General features: G+C 43.2%; 1 protein-coding gene across 1 annotated transcript in view; it reads right to left on the bottom strand.

Moving 5' to 3' along the window:
* KATNAL2 (katanin catalytic subunit A1 like 2) overlaps window positions 1-20,425 on the bottom strand; it is a 116,530-nt gene that overhangs the window by 47,838 nt on the left and 48,267 nt on the right. The window contains 6 exon segments of the mRNA XM_005908075.3: window positions 32-130; window positions 1,212-1,279; window positions 1,282-1,328; window positions 3,061-3,103; window positions 4,640-4,806; window positions 15,765-15,835. Coding sequence (XP_005908137.2) covers window positions 32-130; window positions 1,212-1,279; window positions 1,282-1,328; window positions 3,061-3,103; window positions 4,640-4,806; window positions 15,765-15,835 — 495 coding nt within the window.

Here is a 20,425-nt window from a genome sequence, read left to right as displayed (position 1 = left end):
ATTCAGTGTTTGCTTCATGAGTCCCGCTTACTTTTTGTGGACGGACGTTTTCTTCTCCACTGCCTTTGTTGATTCCAGATATACTTAAGCCAAAGTCAGCATTCTCCTTGTGAGTGTGATTGACAACGTCCTGGAGAAAGAGGAAGAGAAGTGAGAAGTCAGCGACAGAAAGCAATTTTGAGATGCTGGCTGCAGCTGCCTGTCCTGTCGTCCCAAATCCTTCTGCAAATGGGGAGCTCCATGTGTGATTCCACCACTTTTGTGCAGACCCAACAAGACGAATAAACTCTGCTTGTGCTGGGTGGGAGGAGCTGTCCCAGGAAGCCACAGGCTCTGAGACCCACAAACAGTGGAAGAAATGGCTGGGCCTCCACCCACCTCCATTCACAGGCCTGTCTTTTCTCCTGGGACCAGAGGTGTTTGTGGCCAGGGGTGGCTGAGTTTGGAAACACAGCAGTCAACAGGCAGCCAGCCTCCTGTGGGATTCATCCTGCCCCCTCCCGCTTTACTTTGCTTCCACCTGAGCCAGTCTACAGTGGCCAGGACCACACAACCCCCTTGAAGATGAGAGATTCCCTCTGACCCTTACTGAGTTGTGAGATAATGACTTTCTATCCCCCTGGACAGCTCTGACATGCATTCTTCCCTTTCCTCTTCACCATTTCCATTGGTTCTCTTTCCTTCAAACCTGGTTGGTATGTTTTGTCCTGTACCGAAGTTTCTCAGCATGGGTTTCACTCGCCTGCTGGGCTCTCTCTCTCCTCTTGCTTGCCCATCTCTCCCCACAGAAAGCCAAGTGTGGAGGTGTGGGTTAGCGACCCACCATGTGTGCCTTGGAGAAACCCAACAGGAGACTTGAAGCCCAGCCACACCAAGACCACCCCAACCTACCACTTAGGACCCCAGGGATACACTGTGGGATGGGAAGAGCTGGCACCTCCAGCTTCCTCAAGAGGAAGACTGAGCCTTGTGGGAACCAGGCCCTCCTGCTCTGACTGGGCCTAGGATTCACCCCTCAAGGCTTGTCGCCCAGCACTCAGACAGGCCGAAAGTTTGTGGGGAGGAAGGAGCCCTCCTTCCAAGTACTGGAAGAAACTCTGTAACTGAACAAAATCAAACTGTCCTCAATGAACAAGTAAACGTGACTATTTCCTTGGGGCTGTTTCTCAGCCACCTGTAATGGTACTGGAGCCAAGCAAAGCCATCCCAACCTGTTTGGGATGCTCCACGTGGAGGGGCCTGGCGTCCCCGGGCTTTCCCACGGTGGTTTTGGACCGCGCCTCTGCTGGTTGATCTTGGGAAGATTCTGACAACTGTCGGTCATCACCCTAGGGCAGGGAACAAAGACCTTGGAGGAAATCCTGTTAACTGAATCTGAGATCGCAAACACCTCACACAGTGCATTTAAGGAGAGTTCTGGAAAGATCTGCAGGCACAAATCCATCTGGACTGTCCTCCCACCCAGTCCGGCCCAGCCCTGCCCATCTTCAGTCTACCTCCCAGGTCTAAGGCGGGGCTAGAGGGTCCACCGCCTCCTCTCATGACACAACCTCTCATTTCAATAACTGTTTAGAGTATAGATTATATACAAATGCCATGCATCATTTTTCTAGCTATCTTTCTTACAGCCAACAATTTTCCACCCAACGTCAATGGTTGCCATGTATAAACAGCTACCCAGAGAGGAGCTGAAGAAACCCCCTGCTGCCCCATGCCACCCTGCTCCAGGGCTAAAGGAGCAAGGCGCTCCCAGACAGTCGCTCCCAGAGCGTTCCGCCAGATACGGAGTGCTGAGGAGGTCCCAGGGATGAACCTGCGGCTGAAAAGCAATCAGGTTTCCATACGCATTCCGAAGCTGCCTCTTAAAATGCACCTCACTGTTTCTGCTCACAAGTAGTTATCATTTATTACCGGAGTCTGACTAGCTTTATGGAAACTATAAAGGAAAGAAGAACACTTTGGTGAAAACAAAGAGACTGTTCGGAAAAAACTGCATGAAAGCAAAGGTAGCCTCAGGCTGAGGACCCGTGACCGTCATGGTGAAGTAGGCTCGGGCTCCATAGCTCTTCTTTAAATGACGCCAAAGGTCTTCACTTATAAAAGATGAGGCGGCTAAGTCCCTTCCTTCTCAGGCTGCAGACAAGGGACTTGGAGTCACAGAGCAGGGAGTCCATGGGACTCCCAGAAGCTCTCGAGGGCCCAGTGAGTTACCTACGATCACAATCTAAGTTTTCTTCTTTTAATTGTGTCCTAAGATTTTTTTTTTAAACTTTGCTCACGGCCTGAGTGATTGTGTGGTCTCCACTGGAAGCCCACTGCCACTTTCCCCTGAGGTCTGGGCTTTCCTGTAATAGCAAAGAGCACAGGCCTTGATGCCCCACAGCTGTGCGGTCCTGGGCACTTTGTGAACAGGCTCTGCTGACAGGCGTGTGGCCCGGAGTGGGAGGAGGGGAACGCGGGGGACACTGAGGCAAGTGTCAACCCAGAAGAGTCAGGAGACAGAGGGGCTCCAGTCAGATACCACGACTCCCAGATGAGACTGGGATTTGAGAAGCTGGAGAAAGAAATACAAGGTGAGTGTGAGAAAAGGAGAGGAATGGAAAGACCTGACTCCCTCCAGACTGTCAGGACGTGATCTAGGGTACACAGAGAAATGACCTTTACGATTCAAAAAGGAAAAATATTTCTGGGGAGGTGCTTACTATGTTCTGGGAACTCACTATGTGTCAGACTCTTGCTCCAAGCTTGTAAGTGGCAGAGCCAGGAACTGAACCTGGATCTTTTGGTCTCTGAGGTCCATACTTTTCATACCACCTAGTCTAGAAAGACAAAGCATCGGCGGATGCAATTCTTGGTGGTAAAAGCAGAGCGCCGACAGTGGTCCACGCCCTGGCTGTCTGTAACATAAGGGGAGCCCATGGCTGGCCCCCCAAGGTCACAGGACCACGGTCTGATATTGCTGCTTGGCAGATATGGAGCCGTACCGGAGAATCTTCTGGAAACGGATCCCACAAACTCTTAAGGGTTGAGTTGGTCAAGATGAATTACCATTTACTTTACCTTCTGGTCTTCCCTCCACTTCTTTGAGGTAAACTGTTTTCTGCTGTGGCAAAACAAATATCAAGAGGAGAAGGAAATATAAATTTTTAAGAGAAAGTGATTTTTCAGGTATGTTTGTCCTTTTACATTGTTCTTAAAATTAGTGCTACATGCAGAAACTGTAAGCTATTCTCATCTAGAGAGGAATGGAATTACCAGCAAAGAGAAAGAAGCCCAAGCTTCCCAAGCATTTCCACACAAATACCCCAAAGGCCTCAGAAGATATTAAACGTGTTGGAGACCACAGACTCGGTGGCAGCTCCAGTGTGGGCTGCTTTATAGTTACCATTTCATTAAGTTTTCATGAACTTGACATGATTTTGCTGTGGTCCCTGGGACATGGCTCAGATGGTAAAGAATCTGCCTGCAGTGCAGGAGACCTGGGTTCGATCCTCGGGTCAGGAAGACCCCTGAAGGAGGGAATGGCCACCCACTCCAGTATTCTTGCCTGGAGAATTCCATGGACAGAGGAACCTAATGGGCTACAGTCCATGGGGTCTTAAAGAACTGGACACAACTGAGCAACTAACACTTTTGCTTTCACTTTCTGGGACACCAGAATGGAACACTTCAGTCAAACCCTGCCCGTTTACCTTAAACTAAAGACACTGTGCCCAATATCCCAGGAGAGTGTGGTTCCAAGCTAGAACTAGCATTAAAATCAAGTCATGTCAGTAACAGTCCTGTGGCCCAGTGATTAGGAGTCTCTGCTTTTTTCTGTCAAAACCCAGATCCATCAACCAGCCACGGATGTAGAGCTATGAACACTGAACTGGAAGAGAGTGCAGATGAAACCTCTCTTGCTCTCTCGGACCCCTTCCAGCTCTGTGATTCAGCCCTGGCTATTTTTAATTGACGTTCCTTTTGGTTTCCTGGTCCCTACATGAAATGTTAAAGTCTGTGGCTTAACAAGTGCCTTGTAAACAGGACAATGATCTCCCTTGGTTTATAATTACTTCCCCCACTTACAGACTTCTAAGTCAATGTCACTACAAAACACAGGGCCTTAACTTTAGATCTTCCCTCCAGCCAGCCTCCTTGACTGCTAACCTATACTGGGTCTTTGCATTATATTGATCATTATCTGGATTGATGGCTTTCAGAAGCATTTCATTATCTATACATGAGCTATTAGCCTCACCAATACTCATTTTCATGTTATTTTCAAGATAGATAATAGGTCTTCCCAACAAGAAAAAAGTCTTCTGTCATTTACTGTCTTCCAACAGCTCTTTCCATCTCTAAAGAAATGAAAGTAATGTTGATCTTCTAAAAAGTACCTGCGACACGCTGGGGTTTTGTTTTCATTGCCCTAAACCATACAGTCCTCAAGCAAATGCCGACATGACAAAAAGGGACATCAGTGTCCAGACGACCATGTTTAAATCATCTGCACTGGATCTAAAAGAGGCTACAGAATCCTTCTGGTCTATTCTTTCAGTGTAGGGTGGAGGACATCCTCTATCTGGGAATAAAATGAGGAAGACACACAGAACTTAAAGATGAGACAGCACCTTACTTCTAGAAAATAGCCACGTACCTGTGTCTGATGCCTTTTTGACAATTTTGGGGTATTTCTGAAACTTTACAAAATAATAGCTCTCATATTCCATCAAAATAGTTTCAAGATCAACGTTGTCACACACTTGAAAGCGTCGTAACCCCATTTTAGTTTCTTGCTCCAAAGCATTGGCTGCATCAATATATCTGGCCATTTCACAAAAGAAAGAAAAAAATTAACTCTAGGTAAAGAAAATAAAGGCAAAGTCCAAAGAAACTCAATACAAATAGTAAGCGTATATTAAAGAGTACATTAAACAAAAACTAGAACATACAAGGTTTGCCTGTATAGTAAAGAGCTCCACCACATAGGTTAAGTATATCCAAACACTGTCTTTCAAAACATTTTGGGGACTTCCGCAGTGGTCCAGCAGCTAAGACTCTGCACTCCCAATGCAGGGAGCGTGGGTTCGATCCCTGCTCGGGGAACTAGGTCCAACACGCTGCAACTAAGAGTGCACATGCCACAGCGAAAGACCCCACATGCCTCAACGCAGATGGAAGCCTCCAGGGGCCACAACTAAGACAGAGCACGGCCAAGTCAACACGTAAATAAAAATTAAAAAGACATTTTGGAAGAACTTCAGTTCAGTTCCGTCGCTCAGTCGTGTCCGACTCTTTGCAACCCCATGAACTGCAGCACGCCAGGCCTCCCTGTCTATCACCAACTCCCAGAGTTGACTGAGACTCACGTCCATCGAGTCAGTAATGCCATCCAGCCGTCTCATCCTCTGTCGTCCCCTTCTCCTCCTGCCCCCAATCCCTCCCAGCATCAGAGTCTTCTCCAGTGAGTCAACTCTTCGCATGAGGTGGCCAAAGTACTGGAGTTTCAGCTTTAGCATCATTCCTTCCAGTGAACACCCAGGATGATCTCCTTCAGAATGGACTGGTTGGATTTCCTTGCAGTCCAGGGGACTCTCAAGAGTCTTCTCCAACACCACAGTTCAAAAGCATCCATTCTTCAGTGCTCAGCTTTCTTTATAGTCCAACTCTCACACCCATACATGACCACTGGAAAAACCATAGCCTTGACTAGACGGACCTTTGCTGGCAAAGTAATATCTCTGCTTTTCAATATGTTATCTAGGTTGGTCATAACTTTCCTTCCAAGGAGCAAGCGTCTTTTAATTTCATGGCTGCAGTCACCATCTGCAGTGATTTTGGAGCCCAGAAAAATAAAAGTCTGACACTGCTTCCACTGTTTCCCCATCTATTTCCCATGAAGTGATGGGACCAGATGCCATGATCTTAGTTTTCTGAATATTAAGCTTTAAGCCAACTTTTTCACTCTGACAAAATGTGGTCCACTGGAGAAGGGAATAGCAAACCACTTCAGTATTCTTGTCTTGAGAACCCCATGAACAGTATGAAAAGGCAAAATGACAGGATACTGATAGAGGAACTCCCCAGGTCGGTAGGTGCCCAATATGCTACTGGAAGTACTTAAAAGTCAAATAAGTAAATCAACTAAGAAAATATCTTGTAATTTACTTTCATTCATGTTTAGCCAAAGATGGTTATTTGCCCAACTTGCTTACTTCTTTATTTACTAGTATTCATTTCAGGCAACATTTGACAAGTGATAAAACCCCAGTTTAACCACAATAGGCAAGGCTTGCCATCACTGAAGTAGCTGAAAAGAATATGTCACGTGCTCTGAAGGGGATTCCAAAAATCTGTTGATCGACATCACTAAGGAAATTTAGTATAAGAAAGTGTCATCTACTTGGATGTATTGTTTCTGATAATTTCTTCATTGGTCACAGATTATACCACCAGCTTCCTCTGTATGCATGTAGTGTCAGCACCAGGGGTCCCTCGCTCATTTTAACCTGGTCAGTCAGAGGCTGTCTGACTTAAGTGGTCTTAGCAATAAAAGCAAGCTCCTTGTCTCACAATCCTCTGAAAGTGGAAAAACTCTGGTTTTAATCTGAGTCCTCAACCTCTTTGAAAACCAAAAACTCTCTCCTGAAAAACATGCAAATACGTACAAATTAGCATATAATTTCAGGAACTCATCCAAAGACCTCAGATTGAGGACTCCAGTTAGAGTTCTTTCTCTTTGATTTCAACTCTGGGAACATATAGAGGAGAAAACTTTCCTTTTTTTATCATGCTTCCTTCTGTGTTCCAGATTCAGATCAGTTAGAGGACTAAACTTTCTTAAAAGAGGTTGCCATGACTATTTCAAGTACCTTGCTTAATTTAAAGAATTTGCAAACGTGAATTGATCAGGTCAGTCAGCTTCTATACTCCTTAATGGCTCATCAGGCTTCTATCCTATGTCTTAATCCCCATTTTACATAGGAAAAAACTAAATCCATTTTTATTAATAATTTTTTGTTTAGTATGATGTAATACATGCTCATTTAAGAAAAAATTAGAAAATATAGATAAATCAAAAGAAAATTGCACTACTCAGAGACAATGTTAATGTTTTCTCTCTTTCCAAACATTTTTAAAATGACTTAAATACACATATACTTACATACATATACTTGTTTAAAAAAAAAAAAGATGGGAACATACATTAGAGACTGCCTGAATATAAAGACTGCTTTCCTGACATCACATTCTGAACACTTTCCAGGATCAGAGAGTTTGGGCTTAAAAATGATAACAATAGATGATGGCAGGCCCCATATTTCCTAAACTAGTTGATCAGGAAAACAGGATTTTTTTTTTTTTTTGCCATTCCATGGGGAATGTGGGATCATACTTCCCCTACCAGGGATTGAACTCGTACCCCCTGCACGGGGAGCACAAGGTCTTAACCACTGGACCATCAGGGAAGTACGCAGAGCTATGTCTATGTGCTCCTATTCCATTGTTTGGGCTTGAACGGGGTCTGAATTTAACAGAGTTGGTAGGAGGAGCTACTGGAAATTCTTAACCAACAGAGTGACAGGACTTTAAAAAGAGGTGTGAGCAGTAAGGAGAAAGCCACAGTAGAAGAGATGCCGGAGAGGCTGGTAACAGGCACTGGGGCCAGAGGAGGTGCACGTGCGGAGCTAGAGGAACGGCAGCCATGACCCCTCACCGTCGGCTCTCACTAACTCTCCCTCATGCATTTGATCTCTGCTCTTTGTTCACCTAGTGGTTCACTTATGCCCTGCCCCTGCTTGCTCTGTGCCCCTGTCTAAAACGTCCTTGTCCATCACAACTGTCTATCCACATTTTATACATCTTTCAAGACCAGCTCACATGGCCTTCCCTACAACGCTTTCTCTATTTATTTTAATACACAAAAATCAATCCTCTCAGCTTTTCATTTAAGGCAAGTCTACTTTCGTGACACTAATATGTCCTTAAACATTTTTCAACTTGATAATTCATTCATCTCTCCCTTTCCCAGCAGGTCTCTGGAAATGATCAACTTTAGCATAACTTCTATCAATTACAGATGCAAGAGGCCATCTCGTGGCAGAAAGGGGAAATGCATGCTTTGTAAACAGACGATTCTTGAGGCAGTAATAGCACCTGCAGGAGAAAGGATAGCTGTGTGACTTTTGTCTTTTTGTTTTTACAGTTCTCCTGATACAGTTTCTAGAATACAAAAAAAAAAAAAAAACAGTAATTACCTGTGTGAATTGCTGTGTCTTTCTTTCCAATTATTTCACCCATCTACCTGCTAGTAAGTTTCTTAATGGCTGCTCAAATAACACTTATCAAGCATCTATTAATACAAAGCTCATGATGTTGGGGCCTTATAAGGTGAGTTCAGGTCTATGAGGGTCAGTGAATCTGTGAAGGCAGCATTTCTCAGAGTGTTCCATGAAAAACTAGTCCCTAAAGATGGCCTGAGGAAAAATCAGTTCCTTGGCCAAACTGGTTTGCAAAGCCCAGAATACTGTGACTTTAGCACAGATATATTCCCATTGTATGTAAATTAGAAGATCTGAGAAGTCAGGAAATAAAGGAGCCTGTTTAACCTAGATTAAGCCAAAGCCTTTGACTGTGTGGATCACAATAAACTGTGGAAAATTCTGAAAGAGATGGGAATACCAGACCACCTGACCTGCCTCTTGAGAAACCTGTATGCAGGTCAGGAAGCAACAGTTGGAACTGGACATGGAACAACAGACTGGTTCCAAATAGGAAAAGGAGTACGTCAAGGCTGTATATTGTCACCCTGTTTATTTAACTTCTATGCAGAGTACATTATGAGAAACGCTGGGCTGGAAGAAGCATAAGCTGGAATCAAGATTGCCAGCAGAAATATCAATAACCTCAGATATGAAGATGACACCACCCTTATGGCAGAAAGTGAAGAAGAACTAAAGATCCTCTTGATGAAAGAGGAGAGTGAAAAAGTTGGCTTAAAGCTCAACATTCAGAAAACTAAGATCATGGCATGCGGTCCCATTACTTCATGACAAACAGACAGGGAAACAATGGAAATAGTAGCTGACTTTATTTTTCTGGGCTCTAAAATCACTGGACTGATTTCTCCCTGGACTGACCACATTAGATCTTCAATGACAAAATGTGGCCTTTATTATAATACCTTACATCAAAATTTTGGAAATGGCCTTTTTTCTCATGGTAAACATGATGAACATGGTAAACATCACTGCAGATGGTGACTGCAGCCATGAAATTAAAAGACGCTTACTCCTTGGAAGGAAAGTTATGACCAACCTAAACAGTATATTAAAAAGCAGAGACATTACTTTGTCAACAAAGGTCCGTCTAGTCAAGGCTATGGTTTTTCCAGTGGTCATGTATGTATGTGAGAGTTGGACTATAAAGAAAGCTGAGCGCCAAAGAATTGATGCTTTTGAACTGTGGTGTTGGAAAAGACTCTTGAGAGTCCCTTGGATTGCAAATTGCAAGGAGATCCAACCAGTCCATCCTAAAGGAGATCAATCCTGGGTGTTCATTGCTAGGTCTGATGTTGAAGCGGAAACTCCAATACTTTGGCCACCTCATGCGAAGAGCTGACTCATTGGAAAAGACCCTGATGCTGGGAAAGATTGAGGGCAGGAGGAGAAGTGGACAACAGAGGATAAGATGGTTGGATGGCATCACCGACTCAATGGATATGGGTTTGGGTGGATTCTGGGAGTTGGTGATGGACAGGGAGGCTGCGGTTCATGGGATCACAAAGAGTTGGACATGACTGAGCGACTGAACTGAACTGAACTGAACCCAATGTTTGCCAAGCTTACTTGACCATAAAGCTCATTTGAAGTCATATCAATTAACATTCTGCAGAATGACTGTTATAGAGTTCCAGGTGCTTAGAAAACACTGTCTCGAGGTAATTCAGCTCAGAGTTTTTTGAATGGAGCTGAGATTTTTATCAAAAGATAATGAAAAGTGGGCCAAACCCACATTTTTAACTGCTTTAAGTTCTTTGCTGAACCAGGTTGTGTATTAGAAGGATAAAATCCAGCTCGTACCTCCTCCACAGTAAAAGTAAGCAAGGACTCATATATGCTCACGTGGTGTCAGGCACTACTCTAAGCAAGTCGTGTGTTTAATCCTTATAATAAAACATGTGCCTGACACTCATTATCTTCCATTGCTCCATTTTACAAGCACGGGAACTGAGGGACAGAGGAAGTAAGTAGATCGCCCAAGGTCACTGGTTAGCAAAGAGTAGAGAGGGCATTTGAACCAAGGCAGATTGGCTCCTCCATCAAGGCAGAACCTCTTGATGAAGGTAAAAGAGGAGAGTGAGAAGGCTGGCTTAAAAGTCAACATTCAAAAAACCAAGATGATGTCATCTGCTCCCATCACTTCATGGCAAATAAATGGGGGAAAAGTGGAAACAGTGGCATGTTTTATTTTCTTGGGCTCCAAAATCACTGCGGACGGTGACTAAAGCCATGAAATTAAAAAAAGCTTGCTCCTGGAAGAAAAGCTATGACAAACCTAGACACAGTATTAAAAAGCAGACATCGATGAAGCAACTGACAAACAACTAATCTCAAAAATATACAAGCAACTCCTACAGCTCAACTCCAGAAAAACTAATGACCCAATCAAAAAATGGGCCAAAGAACTAAACAGACATTTCTCCAAAGAAGACATACAGATGGCTAACAAACACATGAAAAGATGCTCAACATCACTCATTATCAGAGAAATGCAAATCAAAACCACTATGAGGTACCATTTCACACCAGTCAGAATGGCTGCGATCCAAAAGTCTACAAATAATAAATGTTGGAGAGGGTGTAGAGAAAAGGGAACCCTCTTACACTGTTGGTGGGAATGCAAACTAGTACAGCCACTATGGAGAACAGTGTGTAGATTCCTTAAAAAACTGGAAATAGAACTGCCTTATGATCCAGCAATCCCACTGCTGGGCATACACACTGAGGAAACCAGAATTGAAAGAGACACGTGTACCCCAATGTTCATTGCAGCACTGTTTATAATAGCCAGGACATGGAAGCAACCTAGATGTCCATCAGCAGATGAATGGATAAGACAGCTGTGGTACATATACACAATGGAGTATTACTCAGCCATTAAAAAGAATACATTTGAATCAGTTCTAATGAGGTGGATGAAACTGGAGCCTATTATACAGAGTGAAGTAAGCCAGAAGGAAAAACACCAATATAGTATACTAACGCATATATATGGAATTTAGAAAGATGGTAACAATAACCTGGTGTACGAGACAGCAAAAGAGACACTGATGTATAGAACAGTCTTTTGGACTCTGTGGGAGAGGGAGAGGGTGGGAAGATTTGGGAGAATGGCATTGAAACATGTAAAATATCATGTAAGAAACGAGTTGCCGGTCCAGGTTCGATGCACGATACTGGATGCTTGGGACTAGTGCACTGGGACGACCCAGAGGGATGGTATGGGGAGGGTGGAGGGGGGAGGGTTCAGGATGGGGAACACATGTATACCTGTGGCGGATTCATTTTGATATTTGGCAAAACTAATACAATTATGTAAAGTTTAAAAATAAAATAAAATTTAAAAAAGCAGACATCGCTTTGCCAACAAAGGTCCTATAGTCAGAGCCATGGTTTTTTCAGTCGTGATGTGAGAGTTGGATAATAAAGAAGGCTGAGCACTGAAGAACTGATGCTTTCGAATTGTGGTGCTGGAGAAGGTTCTTGAGAGTCTCTTGGACACAAGTTGATCAAACCAGTCAATCCAGTCATTCCTAAAGGAAATAAATCCTGAATATTCATTGGAAGGATTGATGCTGAAGCTGAAGCTCCAATATTCTGTCCACCTGATGCGAAGAGCTGACTCACTGGAAAAGACCCTGATGCTGGGAAAGATTGAGGGCATCAGGAGAAGGGAGTGACAGAGGATGAGATGGTTGGATAGCATCACTGACTCAGTGGACATGAGTTTGAGCAAACTCCAGAGATAGTGAAGGACAGGGAAGTCTGGCGTGCTGCAGCCCATAGGTGACAAAGAGTCGGACATGACTTAGCGACTGAACAACAACAATACTGGCTCCTGAGTCTGTGTTTCTACCCTGCAAGCCCTTCCTACCACACCAATCCGCCAGCCCTGGTTTTAGAGCAGACACTTGGCACTACGCTGCCCTTGGAAGTGCTTTCCATCAATGAATGGTGAAAAGTGCAGAGCAACCCACTGCCCACGTGCAGACTGCCTGGTTCGTCAATTGCTCTTCTCCCCTGGACTGACCACATTAGATCTTCAATGACATGAAGATCTAATGTTAAACATGACGAAGTTCATCATGTTTCAGTTCAGTTCAGTTGCTCAGTCGTGTCCGACTCTTTGCGACCCCATGAGCTGCAGCATGCCAGGCCTCCCTGTCCATCACCAACTCCTGGGGTTTACCCAAACTCATGTCCATCACCTAGTTGGTGATGCCATCCAACCATCTCTTCCTCTGTCGTCCCCTTCTCCTCCTGCCTTCAATCTTTCCCAGCACGAGGGTCTTTTCAAATTAGTCAGCTCTTCCCATCAGGTGGCCAAAGTATTGGAGTTTCAGCTTCAACATCAGTCCTTCCAATGAACACCCAGGTCTGATCTCTAGGATGGACTGGTTGGATCTCCTTGCAGTCCAAGGGACTCTCAAGAGTCTTCTCCAACACCACAGTTCAAAAGCATCATTCTTCGGTGCTCAGCTTTCTTCACAGTCCAACTCTCACATCCATACATGACCACTGGAAAAACCAAGCCTTGACTAGATGGACCTCTGTTGGCAAAGTAATGTCTCTGCTTTTTAATATGCTGTCTAGGTTGGTCATAACTTTCCTTCCAAGGAGTAAGCGTCTTTTAATTTCATGGCTGCAGTCACCATCTGCAGTGATGTTTACCATGTTCATCATGTTTACCATGAGAAAAAAGGCCATTTCCAAAATTTTGATGTAAGGTATTATAAGAAAGGCCACACTTTGTCACTGAAGATCTAATGCGGTCAGTCCAGGGAGAAATCATATTACTCAGTAACAAAGTTTGTTCAAAAGTGCTGTTAAAATAAAAAAAATTGCTGGGACTTCCCTGGTGGCACAGTGGGATAAGAATCTGCCTGCCAATGCAGGGGACTCAGGTTTGAACCCTGCTTCCAGAAGATTCCACGTGCCACGGAGCAACAAAGCCTGTGCGTGACAAATACTGGGCCCGTGTACTGCAACGACTGAAGCCTCCTCTGCAACAAGAGAAGCCACTTTCATGAAAAGCCCACGGATCGTAACAAAGAGGAGCCCCTGCTTGCCACAACTAGAGAAAGCCCTCCCAAAGCAACAAAGACCCAATGCAGCCAAAAATGAATAAGTAAACAAAAAGAATTTTTAAATGCTGTTGTCGACTTAGTGAACAAACTTATGGCTGCTAGCGGGTAGGGGGAGAGGGATAATTTGGGAGTTTGGGATGAACATGTACACACTGCTATATTTAAAATGGATAACCAACAAGGAACTACTGTATGGCACATGGAACTCTGCTCAGTGTTATGTGGTGCCTTGGAGGGGAGAGGAGTTTGGGGAGACTGGAGATATGTATAACATAGGGCTGAGTCCCCTTCGATGCTCACCTAAAACTATCACAACTTTGTTAATCGGCTATACTCCAATATAAGATAAAAATTTTTTTTCAAAAATGCTGTGTTATAATCCATCACCAAAAAGGATGCCTTTGAAATTTTGGCCAAAAAAAAAAAACCTCCACGATAAAAATTCAAATCTTTCAATAACAAAAGAATGCTTCACTACAGTTGCAGAGATTTCATTTTCTGACTTTTAAAAGCCATCTATTTTTTTTTTTTAACTCAAAAAATATGCCACACATACATTTTGATTTTCCTGAGGTAATCCTCAAACAAAAACAAGTCTTCCACACCAGAGCAGAGGAATCAGATCCTGAAAGACTTTGGGGGTGAGACAGGCCTGCAAAGTGCCCCCACTTAGAGCCAGGAGACTTCCAGCAAGTTGCTAGATGCCCCTAAGCCTCAATTTCTTCAAATGTAAAAGGGGGACCCTAATACTACTTCCCTTAGAGCTTAAAAGAAAAAGTCCTCAAGGTCTCTAGAATGGTCATTCCCCTTGGGAGGGCGCTAGATTTAAAACAGCTGCTGCTGGCACAGATCAGAGAAACAAGCATCAGCTCTCACTTCCGTCCCAGCCACCTCCTACCCTCCAGCTTGCCTTCCTACCTCAACACGAGGGTTACTAGACTCTCAGCTACAGTAGATCTCCTATTTCACGGACAGCTACAACATTTATCGGAGGAAGAGATGCTCACTCAGTCTTTTGGGAGAATACCAGCAGCCGGCTGGTTCTTTGTGCTCTAAGGAAAGGTTTCTCCATCAGGGTGTGATTGACATTTGCGGTTGTCCTGTGCACCTGAAGGGCATTCAGCAGCATCCCGGCCTCTTCCCACTAGATACCGGTACACCACTCAGAAGGACTCCAGACGTCAAATATCTTTTCAGTGGTTCTCTGGGTTGAGAACCACTGCTTTAACTCAAAAGTTTTTAGCCCTATTAATCCTGAAACCTGAATATTTTCTTCCAGGCTGAAAATTTTAAAAGGAAAGGAAACTCTAAACAGTAGTCTTCAGGAACTTCCCTGGTGGACCAGTGGTTAAGACTCTGAGTTTCCAATGCAGGGGGCGAGGGTTTGATCCCTTGTTGGGGAACTAAGATCCCACATGCCGTGCAGTGCAACAGCCAAAATAAAATAAAAAATAAATTAAAAAGAGGAGCCTTCAGATACTTTGTAGTCTCTCTTCCTCTCCCGGACCCAGCATACCAGCAGTCTTCATTGTAAGTGCTCACACATTTTTTTTCTAGTCGCACAGGCATGTGACCCCATGGACTGGAGCCCGCCAGGCTCCTCTGTCCATGGAATTCTCCAGGCAGGAGTACTGGAGTGGGTTGCCATTTCCTTCTCCAATGCTCGCACATTTTTAAATGAGGTAGGTGGCCAAACTCAAATGCTTCCCAATTTCCTCAGGAAAGAGAGTTGAGTACAAGTCATCCAGGTAAATGCAAAACCTTTATTTTGAAGAAGGAAAACTGAGGAGTAAGAAAGCTGTCTTTGTGTGCCAGCAATGGGACTTCAGAAATCTTATTAAAAGGCCTACACCATCTTCAAACCTGATTGGGAAAGGGCAAGTATCCCATGAACTGGGTAGCTTTGTTAATAAAAATTTTTTTAATGCACAATGTGAAAAATATCTAGACAAATGAGACAATAAAAATAGGTGTCTGGGTTGCTGGAGGTGGGGTGGGGGCACTGATAGGTAGGGCACAAGAGATTTTTAGAGCAGAGAAGCTATTCTGCATGATACTACAAGGGTGGATATGTGACATCATGCCTTTGTCAAAACTCGTAGAACTATATGACACAAAGTGAACTCTGATGTAAACTACAGACTTCAATAATAATGTATCAATATCAACTCACCAAGTGCAATAAACGTACCCATCGATGTAAGCTGTAACAGGGTCACTAGGCAGGGTGGGGAACTGCTGATATATGGGAGTTCTCGCCCATATACCAGAAATTTCTGCTCAATTTTTCAGTAAATCGAAAACTGGTCTAAAAAAATACAGTTATTAATTGCTTTTAAAAGTGTGTATCTGGAAAGGCAGAGGTCAGAGAAAGACAGGAATCCTCTCTGTAAATATCTGTAGTGCAACATACCCTTCTTGTGTTAAGTAATGCAAAATCAAAATCAGAAGATTTTTTCGTCGTGCTTCTGTCCTCATCTCGCACTGTGAACAAAAAAGAAAATGCAGATGGGATAACAATGAAATACAACACTCCTTCTATAGCAGTAAACTCTTGAAGGTACTTGTAACCTGTCAAAAGCAAGAAGCATAACTTCTTGGCTGCAAGACAGTTTGGGGTCTCTAAGGATATATAAAGTTGTTTTTCCATTGTTATTTTCTTCTCAGAGCTGCCTCCTCAATTGTAAACTGAAGGTACAATGATCTCAATTGGGATTGCACTTGACTAGTTCACTTCTTACTGCCAAACTAATTGGCATTTTATTGCTTATCACTGCAAAGGAACAAATACACACACATTTATTTGAACCAGGTGAAGGAAAGTGATGTTAAAATATAAACTATTTTGCAACCCTATGGACTGTAGTTGGCCAGGCTCCTCCATCCATGAGATTTCCCAGGCAAAAATACTGGAGTGGGTTGCTACTTCCTTCTCCAGGGGATATTTGAGACTCAGGGATCAAACCTGCATCTCCTGCATTGGCAGGCAGATTCTTTACCACTGAGCCACCAGGGAAACCCTTAAATTCACCCAGAATCCCACCCAGACCCTTCACAAACATGGAGATGATGTTTGGTAGAAACCAACACACTACTGTAAATCAATTATCCTTCAATTAAAAATAAATTTTTAAAAAATTGTGGAGATAAGTTCCAACAAACCACTCAGGAGAACCCCACCCGGGCATTTAGAATATCCTCTTGAGTAGCAGGGACCATAAAGGGGACATTCCCAAATAACAATGTCCTTATTCAAACTGAATGAAGCTGTACTTTTATTCATAGTATTAATATGCATTATCTGTATGCATGTAAGATATCTGGTATCTTACATTCTCTTAAAATGTATTCATAAAATATTTACCTTCACTAATACTTCCCTTATTTGAAAATGTTTACCTTTATCTAAAGAGAACACAGGTAAGAACTGGATAAAACCAAGAAAGGCCCGAGTGGCCCAAATTATATCATAAAATCTAGGCACAAACACAATGATGACACATAGAAACTTTTGAGGCATTCATCCAAACTTTCTAAAAATTAATGTAATAAAATTGAAACATGCATTGTTGTTGTTCAGTCGCCCAGTCATGTCCGACTCTTTGCGACCCCATGGGCTGCAGCATGCCAGGCCTTACCATCGCCCAGAGTTTGCCCAAGTTCATGTTCATTGCATCAGTGATGCCGTCCAGCCATCTCATCCACTGACAATCTCCTCTCCTTCTGCCCTAAATCTTTCTAGCATCAGGTACTTTCCCAATGAGTCGTTTGTTCACATCAGATGACCAAAATACTGGAGCTTCAGCTTCAGCATCAGTCCTCCCAGTAAATATTTAGGGTTGATCTCCCTTAAGATTGACTGGTTTGATCCCCTTGCTGTCCAAGGGACTTTCAGGAGTCTTCTCCAGCACCACAGTTCGAAGGCTCAATTCTTCGGCATTCTGTCTTCTTTATGGTCCAGTTCTCACAACCATATGTGACCACTGGGAAAACCATGGCCTTGACTATCCGGATCTTTGTTGGTAGAGTAATGTCTCTGCTTTTCAACACACTATCTAGGTTTGTCATGGCTTTCTTGCCAAGAAGCAATCGTCTTCTGATTTCATGGCTACAGTCATCGTCCCCAGTGATTTTGGAACCCAAGAAGAGGAAATGTCTCACTACTTCCACCTTTTCCCCTTCTATCTGCAATGCAGTAATGTGGCCAGATGCCATGACCTTAGTTTTTTTAATATTTAGTCTTAAGCCAACTCTTTTGAAAAAGGAACAGAAAATAAGAACAAGCTCTTGGAAGTTAAAAATATTATTGTCTAAATAAATTCTGTAGAATGGTTTAAAGACAACGCCAAGAAAACTTCCCAGAAAATAGAAAAAAAAAAAGAGAGAGAGACCAAAATATGGGACACTATAGGGGAAAAAATCTTTAAAAAATCAATCCAGGTTATACCCCATTAATAGAGGTTCTTAAAAATAAATTGGAGAAAGCATAGGGGAATAATTTATCAATGAAATAATAAAAGACATTTTATTTTAGAATGGAAGCATGAGAATGTCTGGTTTGACAACAGCAAGCCCAGTGAATGGAAAAAGGCAGGCATGAACGAAATTGTGTAATTTCAGAACACCAGAGTTAAAAAGATTCTAAAAGTTTCCTGAGAAGAAAAGATCCTTTACCTTCAAAGGACCAGGAATAAGAAGGTTCAGTTCAGTTCAGTCGCTCAGTCATGTCTGACTCTTTGCGACCCCATGAATCGCAGCACACCAGGCCTCCCTGTCCATCACCAACTCCCGGAGTTCATTCAAACACACCGTCCATCTAGTCAGTGATGCCATCCAGCCATCTCATCCTCTGTCATCCCCTTCTCCTCCTGTCCCCAATCCCTCCCAGCATCAGAGTCTTAACTCTTCGCATGAGCTGGCCAAAGTACTGGAGTTTCAGCTTTAGCATCATTCCTTCCAAAGAAATCCCAGGGCTGATCCCCTTCAGAATGGACTGGTTGGATCTCCTTGCAATCCAAGGGACTCTCAAGAGTCTTCTCCAACACCACAGTTCAAAAGCATCCATTCTTCAGTGCCCAGCTTTCTTCACAGTCCAACTCTCACATCCATGCATGACCACTGGAAAAACCATAGCCTTGACTAGATGGACCTTTGTTGGCAAAGTAATGTCTCTGCTTTTGAATATGCTATCTAGGTTGGTCATAACTTTCCTTCCAAGGAGCAAGCGTCTTTTAATTTCATGGCTGCAGTCACCATCTGCAGTGATTTTGGAGCCCCAGAAAATAAAGTCTGACTCTGTTTCCACTGTTTCCCCGTCTATCTGCCATGAAGTGATGGGACCGGATGCCATGATCTTAGTTTTCTGAATGTTGAGCTTTAAGCCAACTTTTTCACTCTCTACTTTCACTTTCATCAAGAGGCTTTTTAGTTCTTCTTCACTTTCTGCATAAGGGTGGTGTCATCTGCATATCTGAGGTGATTGATATTTCTCCTGGCAATCTTGAGTCCAGCTTGTGTTTCTTCCAGTCCAGCATTTCTCATGATGTACCCTGCATGTAAGTTAAATAAGCAGGGTGACAATATACAGCCTTGACATACTCCTTGTCCTATTTGGAAACAGTATGTTGTTCCATGTCCAGTTCTAACTGTTCCTTTCTGACCTGCATACAGATTTCTCAAGAGGCCGGTCAGGTGGTCTGGTATTCCCATCTCTTTCAGAATTTTCCACAGTTTATTGTGATCCACACAGTCAAAGGCTTTGGCATAGTCAATAAAGCAGAAATAGATGTTTTTCTGGAACTCTCTTGCTTTTTCCTTATGCCCTTTCAAATGATCACATTTTTAAATAGAACAAAGACACTTTCAGCCATGCAAATTCTCAACCACATCTCCATGTACCTTTGCTTTCCTGGTGGTCTAGTGGTTAAGAATCCGCCTGGCAATGCAGGGGACACAGGTTCGACTCCTGGTCTGAGAGGATCCCAGATGCTGAGGGACAATTAAGCCTTAGCACCACAACTATTGAGCCTATTCTCTAGAGCCCATGACCTGCATCTATGGAAACCTGTGGTCTGCACAGGGCAGGCCACTGCACTGAGAAGCCTTCACACCTCAACACAGAGGAGCCCCGATTTGCTGCAGCTGAAGAAAGCCCACAGGCAGCAATGAAGACCCAGTACTACCAAAAATAAACAAATAAGTAAACCTTTTAAAAAATAGTTTAAAATGGTAAAATTTATGTAATGCGTATTTTATCACAATGAAAAAGAAACTTAGAAAGGGATAAAATATAGTACTATTTGATTTTTAAGTACCCATATGCATGTTTTACAAGATTTTTTTCCCCTATACGTGTCCCATTTTTTGGTCTCTTTTTTTTCTATTTTCTGGGCAACTTCCTTGGCCTTGTCTTTAAATAATTCTACAGAATTTATTTAGCCAAAAATATTTTTAACTTCCAAGACCTTGTTCTTATGCTACGATCGTTCCTTTTTCAAAACATATCATTCTTGTTTTTTGAATACACTGTTCTCTTATGATTCAAAGTCAGTTAAGTTCAATATTTTGAACATAATGTTTATGTAGGCAAGTAAACAGAAAAGGCGATGGCACCCACTCCAGTACTCTTGCCTGGAGAATCCCATGGACGGAGGAGCCTGGTAGGCTGCTGTCTATGGGGTCGCATAGAGTTGGACATGACTGAGCGACTTCACTTTCACTTTTCATGCATTGGAGAAGGAAATGGCAACCCACTCCAGTGTTCTTGCCTGGAGAATCCCAAGGACGGCAGAGCCTGGTGGGCTGCCGTCTCTGGGGTCTCACAGAGTCGGACATGACTGAAGCACCTTAGCAGCAGCAGCAGCAGGCAAGTAAAACACTATTTTATAAAGATATCCACCCAAAATGATTCAAATAAAGTTTTGTTGCTTAAGGTGATACGTTTTTATTCAGATTGCCAGAAAATACAGAAAACAAAGAAACTTGTATTTCTAAGACCTTGTGAAGGAATCATAGTAAACCTTCATTCCAATCCCAAAGAAAGGCAATGCCAAAGAATGCTCAAACTACCACACA

Source organism: Bos mutus, chromosome 24 (assembly GCF_027580195.1).
Source record: "Bos mutus isolate GX-2022 chromosome 24, NWIPB_WYAK_1.1, whole genome shotgun sequence".
In the NCBI taxonomy this organism is placed as follows: Eukaryota; Metazoa; Chordata; class Mammalia; order Artiodactyla; family Bovidae; genus Bos; species Bos mutus.
Note: the sequence above shows the minus strand (reverse complement) of the source record. Positions and strands in the feature narration are given on the sequence as shown.